Here is an 18,068-nt window from a genome sequence, read left to right on the forward strand (position 1 = left end):
CTCGCGAGAGCTCGCGGAGCCAACGGGGCGCGCGTAGGCGCCGTTTCGAAAGCGGCGGCGGGCTCCGGGGTCGCGCGGAGCGCCTCTCGTCGCGACCGTTTTCGTGCGGCCCTCGCGGACCCGCGTCCCTCCGCCCCGCGGGCGATGGACGCGTCGCGGGGCTTTTTCGGCAAACTGCGCTCCCTGGCCCTCACGCTAGAGAAGGAGGCGAAGCAGCTGGAGCGGGCCCTGCGCGGGGAGGACGCGGGTAAGTGCGGGCTCCGCCTCCCGCGCGCCCCCACGGCGGCGGCGCCCTGAGCCACGGGGCCGCGCGGGTCCGGCGCTGCGAGCTGGGCGCTGCGGGGCGGCCCGCGCTGACGGCGCCGCCTCGGGGTCCCGCCCGGCGCTGCGCCGCGAGCTGCTGCCGGAACGGCTGCGTTGTGCTGGAGAGCTGTGGCGGGGGCTGACGTGAGCTCACCTCCGCGCTGCCTCTCTGAGCGCCTCCGTGCGCGTGCAGTGAGTTTTTACCGCGTAACGTCTGCAAGTAAATCATCGGATCGCAGAGTGGTCTGCGCTGTAAGAGATCTTAGGACCCAGCCGGCCTCATCCCCCTGCTCTGGGCAGGGCTGCCCCTGTGGGGCTGCGCGGGGCCCATCCGGCCCGGCCCCCAGCACCTCAGGGATGGAGCACCCGCAGCTCTCTGTGCAGCTGTGCCTCGCCGCCCTCTGAGGAAAGAATTTCCTCCTAATATCTAACCGAAATCCTAAAGCCATTCCCCCTTGTTCTGTCACTGCCTGACCGTGTAAAAAAAGTCAGTCTCTCTCCTGTCCGTAAGCTCCTTTTTGGTACTGAATCACATTCTTGTTTTTAACCTTGTTGTGGATCAGTACAGGGAAACACACGTTCAGGGCTTTTTCTCTCTCTGCACATAGAGTGAAGGCTGTAGTTAAATGTATTGCCATGCTATGGATTGTGCTGCAAGGCTCCTCTTTTACATTATTTATTGGCATTAACCTTGATAGCCAGTGAAAGAACAAAGTTCAGTTCTTGACTACTGTGTTTATGAGTGAACAGTACCAACATCTGCTAGTGGAGATTACATTACATTACATTACATTGTACCTGCATGCTAAATACTAATTCCCCACTTTCTTTTAATTTCAAAACACTTTCATGTGAATATGCGTATCAAAGACTATGAAGAGGAATCTCCAATGAGAGTTTTGCATGACCTACACTGCGAAATCAGGGCTCTGAAGGTAATGCCTTAACTTCTTGAAAAACTGGGGCAGAGACCGTGTCCATAAACTGATGGCTGTGCTTTGATCCTTAGGCCACAACACAGCCTTGTTATTCAGCAGTTCTGACCTTTCTATTTACTTACCTCTAAGTCCTCCTTATGGCTAAAGGCAGCACCCAAAACTGGGATGCCTGTGCTGATGAGCTTGCCATGAGTGTTGTCACTCAGGCCAGCAGGGATGCAGGTCATGGGGAAGTTGTGGTTACACCAGGGCATAGGGGTGGGGGAGCTGAATTCAGGAGAGGTATGCCCAGCTTTGTTCAGTGAGAAGCACTCAGCATAAAGAATGTCCTTGCAGGGGATCCTGCGTTTCTGCTAAACTTGTGAAAAACTTTCTTCATTTCTTTATCAGAAGTAGACAAAATAGTCTATAGAAAAGGGCACGTGTGCAAGTAAGTGAGGAGTAAACCAAGCTGTAAACTGGAATTTCATCAGCTGCTCTCACATACATTCTTTGTATTTAAAAGTCCAAACTAATTGTTATGTAAGTGCCCTCTTCTTTTTTAAATGGAGTAAAAGCACATGGTTTTGTCTGAGAGGTCAGCAGGAAGCAGTTATCACGCTGTGAACTGTCCTCATAATATTTGTAAGTTTCTGTGCACTTCTGCTCTATGTGTTCCCAGTATTTGTAACCGAGTTTTCAGGTATAGAGAAGGTCTACATTTGCTGCTTGTCCTTGTAGGAATTGAAGTTCACTAGTTATTCCCCGAACACTAAATGTAGAAACAGACACCAGGTGCTGATTTGAAAACCCACTGCTTTGTTTCTCCTTCCCCTCCTTCACCCAAAGGAAGATGCTAATGGTGCTCTTGGCAAGAGTTCCTCTGAAAGGCAAGAAATTAATGACTTTATGAAGGCAAGTGAGATACTGATGCAAAGAAATGCAGCGGATCTCGCAAAAATAAGAGAGCTATTCCAGAAATACGGCTACAAACCACTCGTCAAAGTCCCTACAGGTAATATTTGTTGGCAATGGAGCATTCAAAGGCATGTAATTTTTCTGAAATGTTTCTCTTCTGCTATGTGTATGTTTCTGTTAATTAAGAGATCTGTATTTTTTGCTTTATAGTAATCTGGGGCTGAAAGGTTCTGTTGTGATTGCTGCTCTAAGAATAAAACATTCAAAAGCTTAGAGCTGCATCTTCTGACATTCTCTTGGTTGGAGTGTTTTTCTCTTCACTAATAGCTATACAAAGAGGAGAGGTTAGCCAGCACGTTCTGATAACCCAGACAGCTGGGCTGCTTCAGCTTCTCTGGCACAATGAGCTACTGCAGATGCATCTGAATTAGTTCATATTCGTGTGTCGTTATCCCATAAGCTTAAATCATCTGCTGCTTATATCATGCAGCAGTTCACAAATATTTGGGGGTGTTTCACAAATCACAATCACAAAACCACTAAGGTTGAAAAGACCTCCAAGATCACCCAGTCTGACCATCCCTCCTCCCCCCGCTATTCCCATTCATGTAATACAGAATCATGCAAATTACACCTTGGCTTATTTCTGCAGTGAACTCATGTTATCTTTCATGACTTTTTAGTCATCACTTCTTTCTGTACAGTTTTTTCTTCAACATTTTTAACAAATGTTTACTCTTGCAGTGAAATGGAGACAGATAAGTGTATTTAAGATTAAAACTTTCTGCCTAGGCTGTGCAGGGAGGTTGGATTCTATTAAAAATGTATTAAGTGTAAGAAGCTTTCAGCTTCATTTACCTCTGGAAGTATTTACCAATGGACTGCAATTCAGTAAGTGTTGGGCCTGCATTCTAAATACAGTTTAGCCTGATAAGAGCTTTTGATAGTTGAAGATTCAGGTTCAGTGCTTTAAAATGAAAGGAGTAATATTACTCTAATATTTAGAGTAATAAACATTAAAAAAAAAAAAAGACTACTTGGAGGTGAGGGGGGGAGGAGAAAATTCCCAATTTATTTTAAAAATTCTTAAAAGATAAACTTCTGACAAAATGAACTCTCCTCTCTTTTGTTAGAGGAGCAGGAAGAGGAGGCGAATGGTGATTCGAAGGCATCTGACCAGAGCAAATCTGATCAGGAAGAAGCAGATGATGTACCTCCTCTTCCTGCCTGTGCTGAGAACCCACCTGTGCCCAGAGACCCTCTGCGGAACCCCCAGCTTTCTGATTTCGGCCTATCACAGTATGCTTTCTCCAGGCCATGGAGTGCATTACATGGACAACAACGTGCAGCAAATGCCAGTCAAGAAAATGCAAAACACAAAACTCCCCAAAAAACGCAGGCCCCTTGTGTTCTGCCCAAAACACCCAAATGCATGCTAAAGATGGACGACTTTGAGTGCGTAACACCAAAACTGGAACACTTTGGCATTAGTGAACACACCATGTGTATGAATGAAGATTACACCATGGCACTTATTCATAAAACTGCTCAGTCAAACAAGTAAGTAAATACTTGAAGCTCTGATTGTTTCCCTATTGAATTTTCCATCGTTTCTTCTTGATGATGTACCCTTCTCTTGTTGCTATTGCCTACTTTTTTTTTTCTGCTAACAGGTGATTTGTTATTATCTACTTGTTTGTTAGTTTTCTGCCTACCTTGAACTCTGCTCCTCTTTCTTGTACCCTTTGCAATGCAAGCTACTTATAGGAGACCTATCTCGGGTATATCCTTCCCTGGCTGCATAAGAATGTCTCCATTACAAGGAGAAAAGGCACAGTATCTCCTGTGATGTTTTGCTTTATTTAACCTAGGGCTTGTATTTGAGGACGTTGGGTAGACTTCCTGTTACCAATATGAAGTTTTGAAAAGCATTAGAAGGTGGTACTGAAAGAACTCAGGAAGCATTTGGTTAAATGACTCACAATGGGAGCAGGTTGTGTTATTTCTTCTGTTATCCAGCTTCAAGCAGATGCTTCTTTTTGCTCCAGCCTTCAACTCAAAACACATTTCTAGACTTCTATTCCTGGGAAAGAGTGGTTAAAAAATGTTTGTATGATTTGTATTAGCCACACATCCAATTTTAAAAAATGACAGTATTTAAGAGAAATATTCTGTTCAGCAGTTAAGCATTTGGTTTTTAGAGAGACTTCCCTAATTCTATTTTTTAAATCCCTGATATTTGCTATACAGGAGCTCATGTGAAGTTCTTCAGAGCTGTACCAGCTTCAGTGACTTTGTTCCCTTTGTTCCAATGTTCCACAATGGTTACATTTCAGTGTTTTTTTTCTTTCTTAGATTACTGGGGGGAAAAGTAAAATTGAAAAGATTCATTTTCTCTTCAAAGAGTTTTGGGATTTCTCCTGCCAAATAGGCAGGTGGCATTTACACAGCTGTAGCATACAGTATTGGAATTGTAATAATTGGAAAGCTGTTACTGAATCCTAAATGATGCAAACTTAAAATTGGTTCCTCAGATAATATTTTGTTAAAAGCTTCAACTTATTGCATAAGTTAAAATCTTTTGTTGTCTTTAACTTACATTTCATTGGGTTGTTTTTTTTATTGTATTTTTTGTTGTGTTTTTTTTGCTTAGTGAGAACTGTCTTAAATTTGATTTCAGTTTTAATTCTGACTACAATGTCTAAATGAATACATCCACAAATTTTATTTATAATTTTATATAACATTTCATAAAAAATTAATCTTGCTTTCTGTGTGTGTACGCACACAGGTGTGTGTGTGTGTGTGTGTCTGTACACACTCATACATACACTCATAGAGTTCTCAGTTCCCTTCTGTTCACGTTTTCAGTTCTGAAGCAGGTAGAAAGAACCATGTATTTTGTGTGCATGCACTGAAGAACTGAAAACAAAAGTAATAGGGAGAGAGAAAGGAAAAAAAAAAAACAATAAACAGAAGTGTTTATAATGAAGAAGAGAAAGTATAACCATAACCCAAACACATAGGGTTTCAAGTATCAATAATATTACTGAGGAAAAACTGATGTGGAAAAGTGGTTTTTTTTCCCTTAATTTTCCTTAATTTTTAGTGGTTTTTTTTGTTTGGTTGTTTTTTTTCCTATTTTTCCTTTTTTTCCTATTTTTCCTTTTTTTCCTATTTTTCCTTTTTTTCCTATTTTTCCTATTTTTCCTCTTTTTTTTTTCTTTTTTCTTTTTAAGAAAGAAGACTCACAGCAGGAGGTTTGATCTCATGGAGATACGCTGCCTCACATGGATTTCTTGAGGCTTAGGCTTTTTACTGAGGAGTTCTAGATCATAGAACCATAGAATGGTTGGTTGGAAGGGGCCTTTAAGATCATCTAGTTCCAAGCCCCCAGTGTAGGCAGGGACACCTCCCTGTAAACCAGGTTGCTCTCAGCCCCGTCCAGCCTGGCCTTAGAATGCCTCCAGGGAGGGGGCATCCACAGCATCTCTGGGCAATGTGTTCCTTACTTTTAATGCCTTGGCTGGACTGAACCTTTGCACAGTAGGAGCAGAATCAGAGATAGTAAATCATTTTAGACTCATGAATAAATGCTAGACAAGTGGTGGAGTTGACAGTATTTCTTTAGTAATGATGTCTTCATGTTACTTGAGAGCTGATTGAGGTTTTTGTTTTTCAGCTTAGTTAAAAAAGGTGATGATGAAGTGAATGTAGCAAAAATGCCATCCAGGGAAATAGCAGTTACTCCTGAGCCGAAAACAAAAGCAACAGATGAGAACTGTAAGTTAAAAATATGTCAAGTAAATGTAGGTTTGCTATTTTTTAACATAACGTGTGTTAACACGTGGTAATATTTTAATCTGTTTCTTGTTAAATATAGTTAATTTGTGTCCAGTCATTATTTGCATACTGGTATATGGAAAAGTCAAGTCAGTGGCTCCTATGGGGAATCTGTGTGCTTCAGTAGAAATCATTGCTTATTCTTCTACTCATATCCATCTAGAATTGTGCAGAGGCTTCCATCATATCAGAATTGCTAATTATCCACACCACTAATAACTACTATTACAGGAACCAAACTTTTTTTTCCAAGAGTTACCCATTACGTCTATTTAAAGCCAGTTGAATGAACGAGAAAGAAACTGCTTTAAAACAGATTAACCAAACAGTAACTTACATCTTTCAATAGTAGCACTGAAATTTCTCTACGAGATCTAATATATTCTTTGGTAAACATCTGAAAGTCTTCCAGCAAACAGACTACTGAGCATATGGAAATCTGAAGCAGTGCTGGTTTAAGTTGGGCTCTTTCAATTATATTTGGTAGTGAGACAAGATTATTTTGATCAGCTTTGTTTTCTTTATTTACTACTGTTAGAGCTCTGCAATTTGGCTGTGTTTTCATACTAAAAGTTTTGTCAACTAAAATGATACACTTGAACTAAAATGGTCCAGATGTTATGGAATATGTAAATAAATCTGTAACAAGCCAATTGATTTGGAAAATTAAACTGGAGCACTGCAGCTAAAAATATGTACGTACATTTATTGATGGGTTTATTGATTCTTTTCACTAATTCCAGCAGCTGACTGTATGGCTTCTCCTATGATACCCGTGTTCTGCACACCTGGTGTGAAAATCCCTTCCCGAGCAGACAGTACAGAGTTAGCCAAGTCACCAGAAAGAGACAAACTGCCTCTTCCCAGCCATGCAGCAACGCCGCCACCTCCGGATTTTGAAGCCAGATGGCTGAAAAGAGAACTTATGGTACTACACAGCAGTTACGTGTACTTTCATGAACTAGTGCTGTAAGCAGTTCTTCAAATGTCAGTTTGCTCTCCTTTTCCTATACCCATTTTTCTTGTCCTTGTAAACAATGCTTTCTTATTGGTAATTTTGTAAGAACACGTTGTTAAATACTTCACCTAAGAAAAATAAATGAAGGCATATAATAGCTTCTCTGTAACAGGAAATGCAAGAGAAGATCATGTTGGTGACCGAAAACAGTGCAACAGAACAACAAAACATAGAAGACAGCGTTCCTTCTGCTGTGAGCTCTGATGAGTATCTCAAGCGTTTGGGGAACCCATCTCCTCCCAAAATAAAACAGTACGACCATTTACTCAGCACTCCTCCACCTCCAGAAATAACAAGGATACCAGATGATGTACTACAGGTTAGCTCTGTTTGTTATCTGGATAGTTTTCATATCACCACAGTAATATCAGAAAGGGTTTGTTTATCAAGTGTTGTGCCTCAAAAAGAAAGAGTTCTCTGCTACTTACTTAGAATGCATAGATTGTAATCTTATTTGGAGTTCTAAAGTTATTTCTGTTCCTTTTTTAATGTTGTAGATTCTGTCAAAGTATAACCATAAAGTAGACTCTTCTATATCTAAGAAAATGGAGACTAAGGCAGGAGATGCTGCAAGATTTGGAAGTGATTTCAGTGACTACTGCAACAAAGAGAACAGGTATGATCAGATGTCCCAAATTTGGTTATGTAATTGAAATTTAATCACAATCATAGAATGACCTGAGTTGAAAAGGACCACAGTGACCATCTAGTTTCAACCCCCTTGCTGTGGACAGGGTCACCAACCACCAGACCAGGCTGCCCAGAGCCACATCCAGCCTGGCCTTGAATGCCTTCAGGAATGGGGCATCCACAGCCTCCTTGGGCAACCTGTTCCAGTGTGTCACCACCCTCTGTGTGAAAAACTTCCTCCTAATATCTAATCTAAACCTGTCTCAGTTTAAGACTATTCCCCCTTGTCCTATCACTATCCACCCTCATAAACAGCCGTTCCCACTCCTGTTTCTCTGCTCCCTTCAAATATTGAAAGGCCACAGTGAGGCCCCCCCCGGAGCCTTCTCTTCTCCAAAGAGGAATTAATTTTGAAGAGTTAGGAGGACTTCAGTGCGTATAGAAAATTCATACAGCTGCTTGTTCTCCAGATGACTAAATATCTAATCTTTGGCATAGTATCTGGCTGGTTCTACTGCAAAGAACAAATATATATATTTTTTTTATTATGAATCCTGGGAAGTTTTTAAGAAAAATGAAGGGGGGAGGAGAAAGGAAATAAATTGAAGAAAAAACAGTGAAATTATCTGTAGGTATATTTTGCTTTGTGGCAATCAACTGAACATTTTAAGCTTGCGTCAGTAAATCTAGGCAATAAAGAACTGCAGACAACTATGTTAAGTGACAGAAGTAATCACACTGTCACTTGGGCACTTGTGGCTTACCCTGGCAGGCAGCCAAGCACCACACAGCTGTTCTCTCCCGGGTTAACCCCAGGGGGGTGAAAGAGAGAGTTGGAAGTAGGAGAGTCCACGTGAGAACCCGTGGGTTGAGATGAAGGCAGTTTAATAATAGAGGAGGGGAGAAAGGAGAAGGACTGATGCCTATCACAATTGCTCACCGCCAGCCAGCCCCTACCAGCCAGTTCCACAGTGTCACTGCTGGGCATGAGCCACGTGCTGCAGGATGTCCTTTTGGCTGCTTTGGGCCAGCTGTCCTGGTTCTGGTCTCTCCCAGCTCCACGTGCACATCCAGCTCCTCGCTGGCCAGGCTGCACGAGGAGTGAAATGACCTTGACTTCGTGTGAGCACTGCTCAGCAACAACTACAGCTCTGGTGTGTTATCAGATTCTTTCTTCTCCTAAATTCAAAATAGCTGTACTAGCTACTGGGAAGAAAATTAACTCAATCCTAGCTGAAACAAGACCAGGTAGATACTAAGTCATTTGAAATCCAAAGCCACCTTAGAACAATATTTGAAATGGAATTAGTCTACAATAAGCCTAAGTAATCTTTGGACAAGGGAATTATGGGCTTAAGAAAAATGTGATTTACATAGACTTTTTTCATTGATCTAGTGTAGATATTCCTCATTCAATATAATGTGCTATACTTAATGATTTTCTGTTACGCTTGGGGTCACTAAAGATTATCTTGATAAGAGGTGCAAGAAGTATATGGAATAATAGCTGCAACAAATTCAGCAAGAGATGAAGAGGAGTAGATATCTTAATGTACATGGAATTAGAATCTATTTGATTAATCAGAGAAAGTAAAGTTCTTATTTTAGCTGTCTTTTTGTTGCTGTTATTGAGCAAGCTTTCAGTGTTTGTGTCTTGTGCTAATTCAGAATATGACTGAGGTAATGAGTTCATGAACACTTCTGGATGTATTTGCAGAGGATATCCTGATTTTTTCAAGTCAGACATTTGAAATCAAGCTGAAGACTATTTCACATTCATGGATCTTATCACTGAACCATAGAGAGCTCAAAAAGCAAAAAAGAAATACTGGGAGGAAGGACCCACAAAAGGAAAATCTTTTTTTTTCTGGAGAAAACTTGATGTGTATTAACTTGCTTGAACTAACAATTCTGTCGTTTAATTTTTTCATTAAAATTAGTAGCAAAATAGGTCGGGTTTTGGTTGTTGTTGTTCTAATATTGCTTCACGGGGGACTACAGTCATGTATTATATGATGTAATACTTCAGTTGTTTCACTTGATTCTTGTGTTTGTTGTCTGTGTTCAGATGCAATGGTCTGTAGAGAAGTGTAATTAAACTGCAAGAGAAGGGAAGTCCGTTATGCTGCCCAGAAAGCAGACATCTCTAGGCAGTCTGCTGACACTGCCTGTTTCAGGGCAGAGTTTGAAGTGCAGTACTTGGACATGTCACATAAAAAGGAGTTCTGTTGAAGACGAGTAATTCCTGCCTTACTGTTTTAAAGCAGCTCCAGGACATCTATCCCTTCTGCAGTACTAAGACATATCAAACAGGTATTCCTTCCTCATGCTGTCACCTGGCTGATAGACAGGCTTCTTCAATTGCAGTTTTCCTGCTTAGGCATCATATTAAGTATCAGGCACCCATTTTCCTTTTAGTACCCTAATACCTACAGCCCTAGAATGTTACTATCTTGAATGTGAAGTAATTGCACAGTATATTTTCAAATGTTACCAATGAGATATCTGCTTTTTCTTTCATTGCTTGGAAGATCTGCTTGGGGATTGCTGTATTGTCTCCTGCGCTGCTGCCACATGCATTCTGTAAGTGGTGATGTTACTTCCAGTCACGCAAGCACATCCCTGCAGTAGCTCACCAACCTTAACTCTTCAGAGCTGTTGGGCAATTTACTGGTATCTGGTAGTCACAGCAGCTGGAATTTTTTTCCACCAGAGATCTTTCTCTTGTCCAAAAGAAATCCCAACTATGTATCCCTCTTTAGAGCTGCTGCCTGTGTCAGCTATTGCTGTGAGCACTGCTCTTACCAGCTATACACAGTCTTCCTGTTGACAGCTAAAATACTGTTACTTTAGTGTGTGCTTTTCTGAATATTCTGAACACAGTTGCACGTTCTTTGAAATTCTCAGGCTGGAGCTGCCAGAAAGTATTTGTCTGGCTGCTTAGAGGGACTTGGCATGGCTGAAATTTAGCAAATAATAGGAGCCTTTGTCATGCTGTCATAGTCACTTTCTGAGGTGAGTGTACATCATATTACCAGGAGCAGCTGACTTTTTTACTAATCATCTGCTGCTATAAAAACATCCACTCGTCTTACCCAACTCTTTTGGAGTGATGGCCAAATCTCCTTCCAGCATCTTACAAACTATACCCACTTGATGGGCTGGATGCTAGTCATGGAATGTCATAGGCCTAACAAGGTACAAAATAGTCTGTTCTAGGACAGGAATCCTCCTCTGTGTGCAGCCTCCTCTTCTCTGGGCTGAACAAACCCAGGGACCTGAGCCACTAATACATACCTTGCCCTCCAGACCTTTCCATCTTTGTTGCCTTCAATCTCGTATGACATTATAGTGGTATGAGGTTATGTTTTGGGATCTACTAATTGAGTTTTACAAGCTTGTTTGGGGGTTTTTGTTTACAGAACTGTTCAAGTAGTAATACTGTTTGTGCTTACTGTCCTTGTGTAAGGAGGAATATTACAGTGAGGTGGATGCAGTCAGAGCAACAGAACAAAAGCAAGCTGTGATTTGTCTTGCCTGGGTTTCAGTAAGACCTAAGCAGTAGCGTGAGAAGAGGGAAGCAGAACTGGAAACTAGCAGCATACAAAACTGATCCCTGTTCAGAACCAGCTGGGGAAGGCAGTGGTAGAATCTCTCATGCAGGTGCCTGTGCAGCCCTGTGATTAACCAAGCGTTCTGGCACTGCAGCAATCATGGATGTAGCCTTGGGGCTGCAGGAGCTTATGGCTCTCCCTAAGCCTGTGCTGCTGCTGGAGAAAGGCGTGTCTTTATGTCGGGTTAGAGTCAGGAATCACGCAGTAGAATTGACACGTTATGTGTTGTTTTGTTGTAGGTGAATCTGGAAACAGCACTGGAGTGTCAGTGCAGTTTGAATACACGGTAGCTAAGTAAGTGAGCCTTAGTTTTGGAAGAGACAGTCTTCATCTGATAACAGGCAAATTTGACTCAGAGTCTGAGCTGTGCCTAATCCACAACATGGGGCTGTTCCCACTAGCTGCTATTTCACTACTTCTCTTGCACAGAAAGTACAGGTCGTGCAGTTCTATGGTGGTTACCACCTGCTGAGCCACTGAAAGACTGATAGATTTTGTTTCCTTTTCTAGTTTCTCTCCCCGTGGAAATTAGTAATCTCAAATTCAATTCTTGGCTGCGTGATTGCTACATTAGATGCACAGGAAGGGTGAGCATGGAATCATATCATCTAGCAGTAGCCTGCAGTCAGAACAGATGGAGCACAGCACGAAGCTGCACTTTGGTAGTTAGGGACATCTGGGAAGTAACCAGAAAAGCATGGCCTTTGGTTTTCCCTCATTTGCTACGGTTCTTAATCCTTTTGCATTTGTTTTAGTATATAAAATGTGTCAGCTTACAGAGCATTCTCTCTATAATCCCATTGGTTGTCAAAGGAGTGCCTCAAATTGTTCTGCCTAGGCAGCCCCACAAAGTGGCAAATACTTTGTTTTCTTGGAAATAATTTGCCTGGGGTTAAATACAAATATAAATCTCACAGGGAAATGAAAGTTCCCAGGTGGCTGTCAAATGGGCAAATGAGGAATGTCACTCCAGTTCTTTCTGCTGAGCTTTTACTGATGGTTTTTATAAATCACTGGAGTGATAACTGGAGCGCAGGCTTCCTTGGTTATTTAAAGCATCATGGATGCTTTACAGTTTTAAGCAGTGCACTATGCTTTGTTTTTTCTTTTTACAGAAAGTCAGTTTTCATTATCCCAGTGTTCCAGTTCTTGTGGTTGCATGTGTCCCAACATCTGCAGCTGGTGTTGGATCTGTTGGTCTTTTGGGAGTATCTCTCACAGCCCTCTGCCTTGTTTCCCATGGCACAGTAATACAGAGGTTGTGGCACATAGGAGCAAGGACAACATCCAGTGGCTGCACTATGAAATCATGAGTGTTATTCCACAGAAATGCAACCTCCTGCTAAAAATGTCAATCAGTGCTGTCTGTATTATCTGTCAGCATGACCCACTGTGCTATTGTTGTGCTAATGGCCACTCTTACAAGGGGGCAGCTGCTGATGTCCATGCGTTGCATTGGCCGTGTCTAACACAAATTGGAGGGGTTTAAAAAACGGCACAACTATGCATACATGAGAATACAGCTTCTGGAAGATGCTGTGCTTAATGGGCATTTCTGCTGGGAGGCCAGGCAAAAGCTAGTTGTATCACAGAATGCCTGATAGGAAGGTGTTCATGGTTTTTGGCACACTTTGTGACTAGAGCCCAGCAGTTATGCTCTGTAATGATGGCTTATGCAGTTGCTGGAAACCAACGTAGGCTTTGCTGCACGGGCCCACCTTTCGTCTCCCCAAACTGCAGGCTCCCACAGCCTGGTGTGTCACTGCACTTCGCTGCTGGGGCTTCCTGGGATCATACTCGTGCCTACCCTGTGCAGGGCAGGAGTGCCCTTGGAGGTGTTTTGCAAGGTGACATTATTCAGACACTGCGTTGACCCAAACCACCACTCACCTGCAAAGGCACTGCCTGGGATGAGACCAGAGAAAGGAAAGGGCTGCATGGGAAGGGAACACTGACGTCTCCTGTCAACAGTCTGAGTGCCTTGTGAAATCCTGCCCTTGCTCACAGTACTGAGCTGGCTGTCTGCACAGCTGCACTGGTGAGTTCTCCTGTGGCCACTGCTCTGTGAGCATTTCTGGGGCAGCAGAGGCAGTTCCACCCAGCGCTCCTCCTGAAACCGCTTGCTGAGACTGCTTATTTTTTCCATCTGCATCATGACCATTCCTTCTTTTGACTAGAGCTGTAAAGCAAACTTAAGTTCACTGATGGAGCAAGGAACAGCTCTGATGCAACTGACAAAGCATGTGGCTTGTCCTCACCTCTTAAACAGGGAAAGGATTAACCCAGACATTGTCACCTTCAGCAGAATGCAGCCAGCCTTCCCCAAAAGTTCTACGTAAAAACTTTGCTAAGCATCAAGATATCAGAGGCACACACTGCCCTGGTGCTGGAGCAGGACCTAACAGGGACAGATGAAATGAGAGGGGGGCTGAAAACAACCTTTAGTCGAGGCTGAGCGTGGCAGAAAGGAATTTGTCCCTTAGGCAAAATGAGGTAGGAGCAGCAGGAGGGATGTGCTGAAGGAGTATGGACACATGAAGTCTCAGCTGCAGGAGCAGAGTGGTTGAGTTACTGAGCGTAGAAAGGAGAAAATAAGGGCCTGGTTTCCTGGGTCTTGTAGCTGGAGCCATTCCATCCTGCTGCATCCCCACACAGGGTGGAGTTCCTGGAGTTACACTGCTGAAAAAATAATGAGAGCTTTGGAGGAGCGGTTGCTGGTGGCAGCGCGGCTGTGGGATGGAGAGCTGCGTCTCTTAGTGCTGTGTCAGAGCTTGGGGCATCGAGAGGTAGTGAACGCCCCGCCTTGCTCACTGCCTTGATGAGGGACAAACACTCATTAGATCTCCAAATACAAAGGCAGCCCTGCTAACTGACAGAGCTGTGTGTAGCGTTCGCTTCTTGAGCGTATGGGATTGCTCACTGCTGTTGAGTTTTGAGACTGTTTCAGGTTCTGCAGAGTGCTGTGTTGTACATCACTTGTCCCTTCGGGTGACTGATTTCCTTCCTCAGCACTTGTGATAGTTTTGAAGGAGCTCATTGCTGATGGGATGCTCATTACCAGCACAGTCAGCTTTCACTTACACCTCTTTCAGCACATGGACGGTTGTATCCTGCTGTCCTAACTTTAAACTGACTGCTGTTGGACTCGACCACAAAGTGAATTTTTGACTTAGGGAACGTACACTGCTCGGACACCTCGAATATCTTTTAATTAAAAGGGTTCAGAAAGTGGAGGAACATGGCAAGAACCCAATGGCCTTACATGTCAGCACAGGAAGGAAAACCACTACGGCATGGATGCATGGAGCTGCCTTTGCTGGAACCCCTATGTCTGCAACACTGAAGCACGGAGTTCACCGTCGCATGATTTCCACGTGAACGAAAACTTCAGCTGATCTCCTTGCTGCGTGCCTCCGGCCAAACTTCGCTCTGACGAGAGATTTGCCCTCCGACACTCTGCCGCTTCACCCACGAAGTACCGCCGCAGAGCCGAGGCAGTGCGCGGCTCCAGCTCTCCCCCTGCAGGGACAGCACGGCACAGCTCCGCCACAGGGACCGCGCAGCCTGCGCCCTCCGCACTGCGCTGACCTGTGGGGTGGTGGAGGAGCAGCCGCTCACCACTCAGCCTCATCCAGCCAGCACCCAAGGGCTGCTGCAATCCAAGAAAACGGCACTCTGCACATCACAGTTATTCGGGAAAAGTCATCTCATACCAATCAGCACAGAGCCTAATATTTTATCTGTTGATTAGCCAAGGGTAACTAAGGGGGAGAGGTAACAGCATTCACCTTCCTAAAATGCACGGAGGAAAACTTACTTGGTCAGCATATATAACTTCATTAGAAACTATACTTCCAGCAGCAAATAGCTCTGAAGCCACAGGCTCTGTCTTATTCTGCAGCCACTCCCACGTTCAGGCACAGTAGGTACCCACGGCAGGGCACACAAAACAAACCACCCCTGTACAGAAAGGTCATTTTTGCACCATTAAGCAACATGGCCTTTCTTTCATCTTTTTGTCTCTGTGTTGATATTACACGTTACTGAAGTGGTGGATGTATATAAACAAAGCAGCTGTTTCGGTGTGGGGTTTTTGTTTGTTTTTTTTTTGAACGGGCAGTGAATGCCCTCCAAATATTTTAACTTCTGCTTAAAAGCCAACTTCTGAATTTGTCTGCAGAAATAAGCTTAAAAAAGCACACACACAGTCACGTTCAAAAGATTAATAACAGCCATCTTTATTCCACACAAGACAGAACTACAGAACACCTGTAATCATTCTGGTTGCATTCTATGGAAACCCAAAACACGAGACACACCAACGTACTTTGCAACCTATGAACCAATCAAGGACACAGCGATGGCACTGCTAAAGATTAAGTGTTCCTTCTAAACAAACTAAAAGGCTTAAAATGTGACTTATACCCTTGACGTTTAGCTTTGTCTTCAGGTGTTCTTACTTGACAATAAAGGCAATAAAAAAAAGCCTGCTTTAGAACAGCAAGGAGGAATAAGCAGAAAACAGAATCATACGAAGCAGCAATAGCTCAGTATGGCCTCATGCGGCTGGAAGGTGGCGGTGCGCGGTTGGGAGGAGTGATGGCTATATCCAGGTAGTCTCCTATCTGGAATTTCTGGGACTGCAATGTCATGGAATCATCTGTGCCTTTCCTGCCCGACATGGTACTGCCGATCTCCTTCACCCTGTGCAAGGAGATGAAAGGCAGTTAGTTACCAGAGCCAGGCTTTGCATGTCAACCCAGGAGCAGCATCAGTCTTTCCAACCTCAACATTCCATGTTCCACAGCGCACCTCGCTACATCCACAGGGTTTTCTTCTGCACCAAGTAAAGCTACACTGAGTCTTTCTGACAGGGCATAGGGGTGGGGACCCTTCAGCCATCTTAGCACGAGACAGAACCCCCTGCCCACTCACACAGAGCTAAAGCCCCACAGACTGCACAGCAGCCTCAGATCTCCAGAAATGAAGCTCCACCTCGCGCTGTGGGCCCACGTTTAGCTGGTGGCCAATTCAGCGCTCCAAATGACTAAGCAAACACATTCATTGTTTAGGGAACACAAACTGCAGCAGTTACCAATCAAAACGCAGAGTTCATAACGACAATCCCGCAGTCTGTTATCATGAAATTCAGAAATATTATCTGTGAACACTTGACTTTAAAATCAGCATTGGATTTTACTGCTGTGCTCCCTCGAGCCTTCTGTTGGTCTGGAGAAGAAATGCCCTTTACCTGTAGCCTGGTCGCTTGAGATCTGTAAAAACAATTGCAAAATTGAAGTGCGTGCCCTTCTTCCGTGCTTCTGGGTACACCTCCTTCACCAAGCTGGTGAGCTCCTTCAGAGTTGCGTCCATCCTACATTAAACAAACAAACAAACCCAAGTGGTTCACCTGCTCAAAGCAGCAATCGAAAAAACTTTCCAATACACATTTAAGATGGAATTGGTATTTTGCAACCACTTAAACAAACATTTCCTTGCTTTTGCATGCTTCCTCTTAATACATGAAGAAGAGTAATACTTCACATATTTCAGCTATACAGGGAGACACTTATTTCACAACAATGTGGCATTCCAAACAACCAATACTGATCAAATTGCTCTTCCAGGTCTCTCTCTCAAAAAAAGACTTTTTTATAACGCATTTTTGAATACATTTAGAATGAATTTCCCTATTCAAGTTCGTATTAATGTTAAAATGGTTTCTTAAAGGAAGCATAGGAATAAAAGCAAAACAAAGAATCATGAGCAGTTTTCCACCAGTACTTCCACTTCTGCCCTAATAGATGGCACTCCTCCTTCTCTCCACTCTTTAATCAGAACAGAGCCAAAACTAACTTCAGAACTCTACAAACAAAAGGACCACAGGCACCCAAGCAGCTCTGAGGACCACTCTGCAGGCTCCCTGGGAGCTCTGTGCCACGGCTGGCTGACAATGCCTGCTCTCACTGCTCTGCGGATGGCTTAGACATCATTAACAGCCTGCAGAGTTCATAAACCCCCTGCAGAAGTCCATTAGAAGTGTGTGCTCTTAGGGACAACAGTGGATTTATTCAAACACACAGTGACGCACATGTTACAGCTCTAGCAGAAACCTTGGAGGAAAGACAGTGTTTATAAAGCAACACAATCCATCTTCAAAACTGCTCTTCAAAATGCTGTGAAGGGAATTAATGCATTCACAGCACAGACGAAAGGATTTCTCCCTGTTTGCTGCAAACGCAACGTGAGCAGCGCTGCAGCCATTCTACCCACACACACAGAGAAGAAGTGCTGCAGTGTCCCAGCCTCCTGGGACAGCTGCTTCTACGGAAGGACGGCGCCCCGCGTTAATTACATTGACGGCAACGGCGCAGGAGATGCCAGAGCACAACCCCATCACACACAGCCCCGGCCGAGCTCACCAGGTATAGATCTGCAGCTCGCTGGAGGGCACGTTGCCGCGGGAGAACTCGTCCATGCGGTGGTGCCGCCCGTTGTTGGTGGTGAAGACGCGGAGCAGCAGCGGACACGTCTGGGGACGGGAGGAGGCGGCGTGAGGTACGCAGCGCGCACCCCCGCCAAGGCCTCACGGCGCCAACCCCGCCACGCTTCCCACCCCTCCCGGCGGCCCCGCGAACAGCCGCGGCGGCGGCCAGCGCAGAACCAGCACCTTCTCCCGGTCGATCGGCTTCTCCGGTTCCTTCTTGATCTCCTCCTGCGTGACGCGCGATTCGACCGCCATCTTGTCCCGCAGCCGACGGCCCGGATGTCTCGCGGCGCGCGCACAGTTCTCGCGATAGTGGAGCGAAGGCGGGAGGCCGGGTG

At 44.3% G+C, this 18,068-nt stretch overlaps 2 protein-coding genes across 6 annotated transcripts; one reads left to right on the top strand and one right to left on the bottom strand.

The window, feature by feature from the left end:
* The first annotated feature begins 26 nt into the window (after nt 1–26).
* SKA3 (spindle and kinetochore associated complex subunit 3) lies at nt 27–15,355 on the top strand. Of its 5 annotated transcripts, none has more exons than XM_090133826.1 (9): nt 27–247; nt 1,174–1,238; nt 2,070–2,235; nt 3,272–3,698; nt 5,821–5,921; nt 6,725–6,909; nt 7,112–7,318; nt 7,497–7,615; nt 14,462–15,355. In XM_090133826.1, the coding sequence occupies exons 1-9, from the start codon at nt 145–147 to the stop codon at nt 14,619–14,621; spliced, it is 1,533 nt and encodes a 510-aa protein (XP_089989952.1). In that variant the 5' UTR covers nt 27–144; the 3' UTR covers nt 14,622–15,355. The 5 variants fall into 5 exon arrangements, with proteins under 5 accessions (XP_089989952.1, XP_089989953.1, XP_031471591.2 ...); XM_090133827.1 differs by having other exon boundaries at nt 6,728–6,909; XM_031615731.2 differs by lacking the exon at nt 14,462–15,355 and adding an exon at nt 9,347–9,732.
* Nucleotides 15,356–15,456: 101 nt separating this feature from the next.
* SAP18 (Sin3A associated protein 18) lies at nt 15,457–18,062 on the bottom strand. The gene is made up of 4 exons (XM_031615737.2): nt 17,914–18,062; nt 17,666–17,775; nt 16,495–16,617; nt 15,457–15,947 (listed from the first exon to the last, which is right to left on the bottom strand). Exons 1-4 carry the CDS (start codon nt 17,983–17,985, stop codon nt 15,791–15,793), a joined length of 462 nt encoding a protein of 153 aa, XP_031471597.1. The 5' UTR covers nt 17,986–18,062; the 3' UTR covers nt 15,457–15,790.
* Nucleotides 18,063–18,068: the final 6 nt, after the last annotated feature.

This window comes from Phasianus colchicus, chromosome 1 (assembly GCF_987193195.1).
Source record: "Phasianus colchicus chromosome 1, bPhaCol1.hap1.1, whole genome shotgun sequence".
Classification (NCBI taxonomy): Eukaryota; Metazoa; Chordata; class Aves; order Galliformes; family Phasianidae; genus Phasianus; species Phasianus colchicus.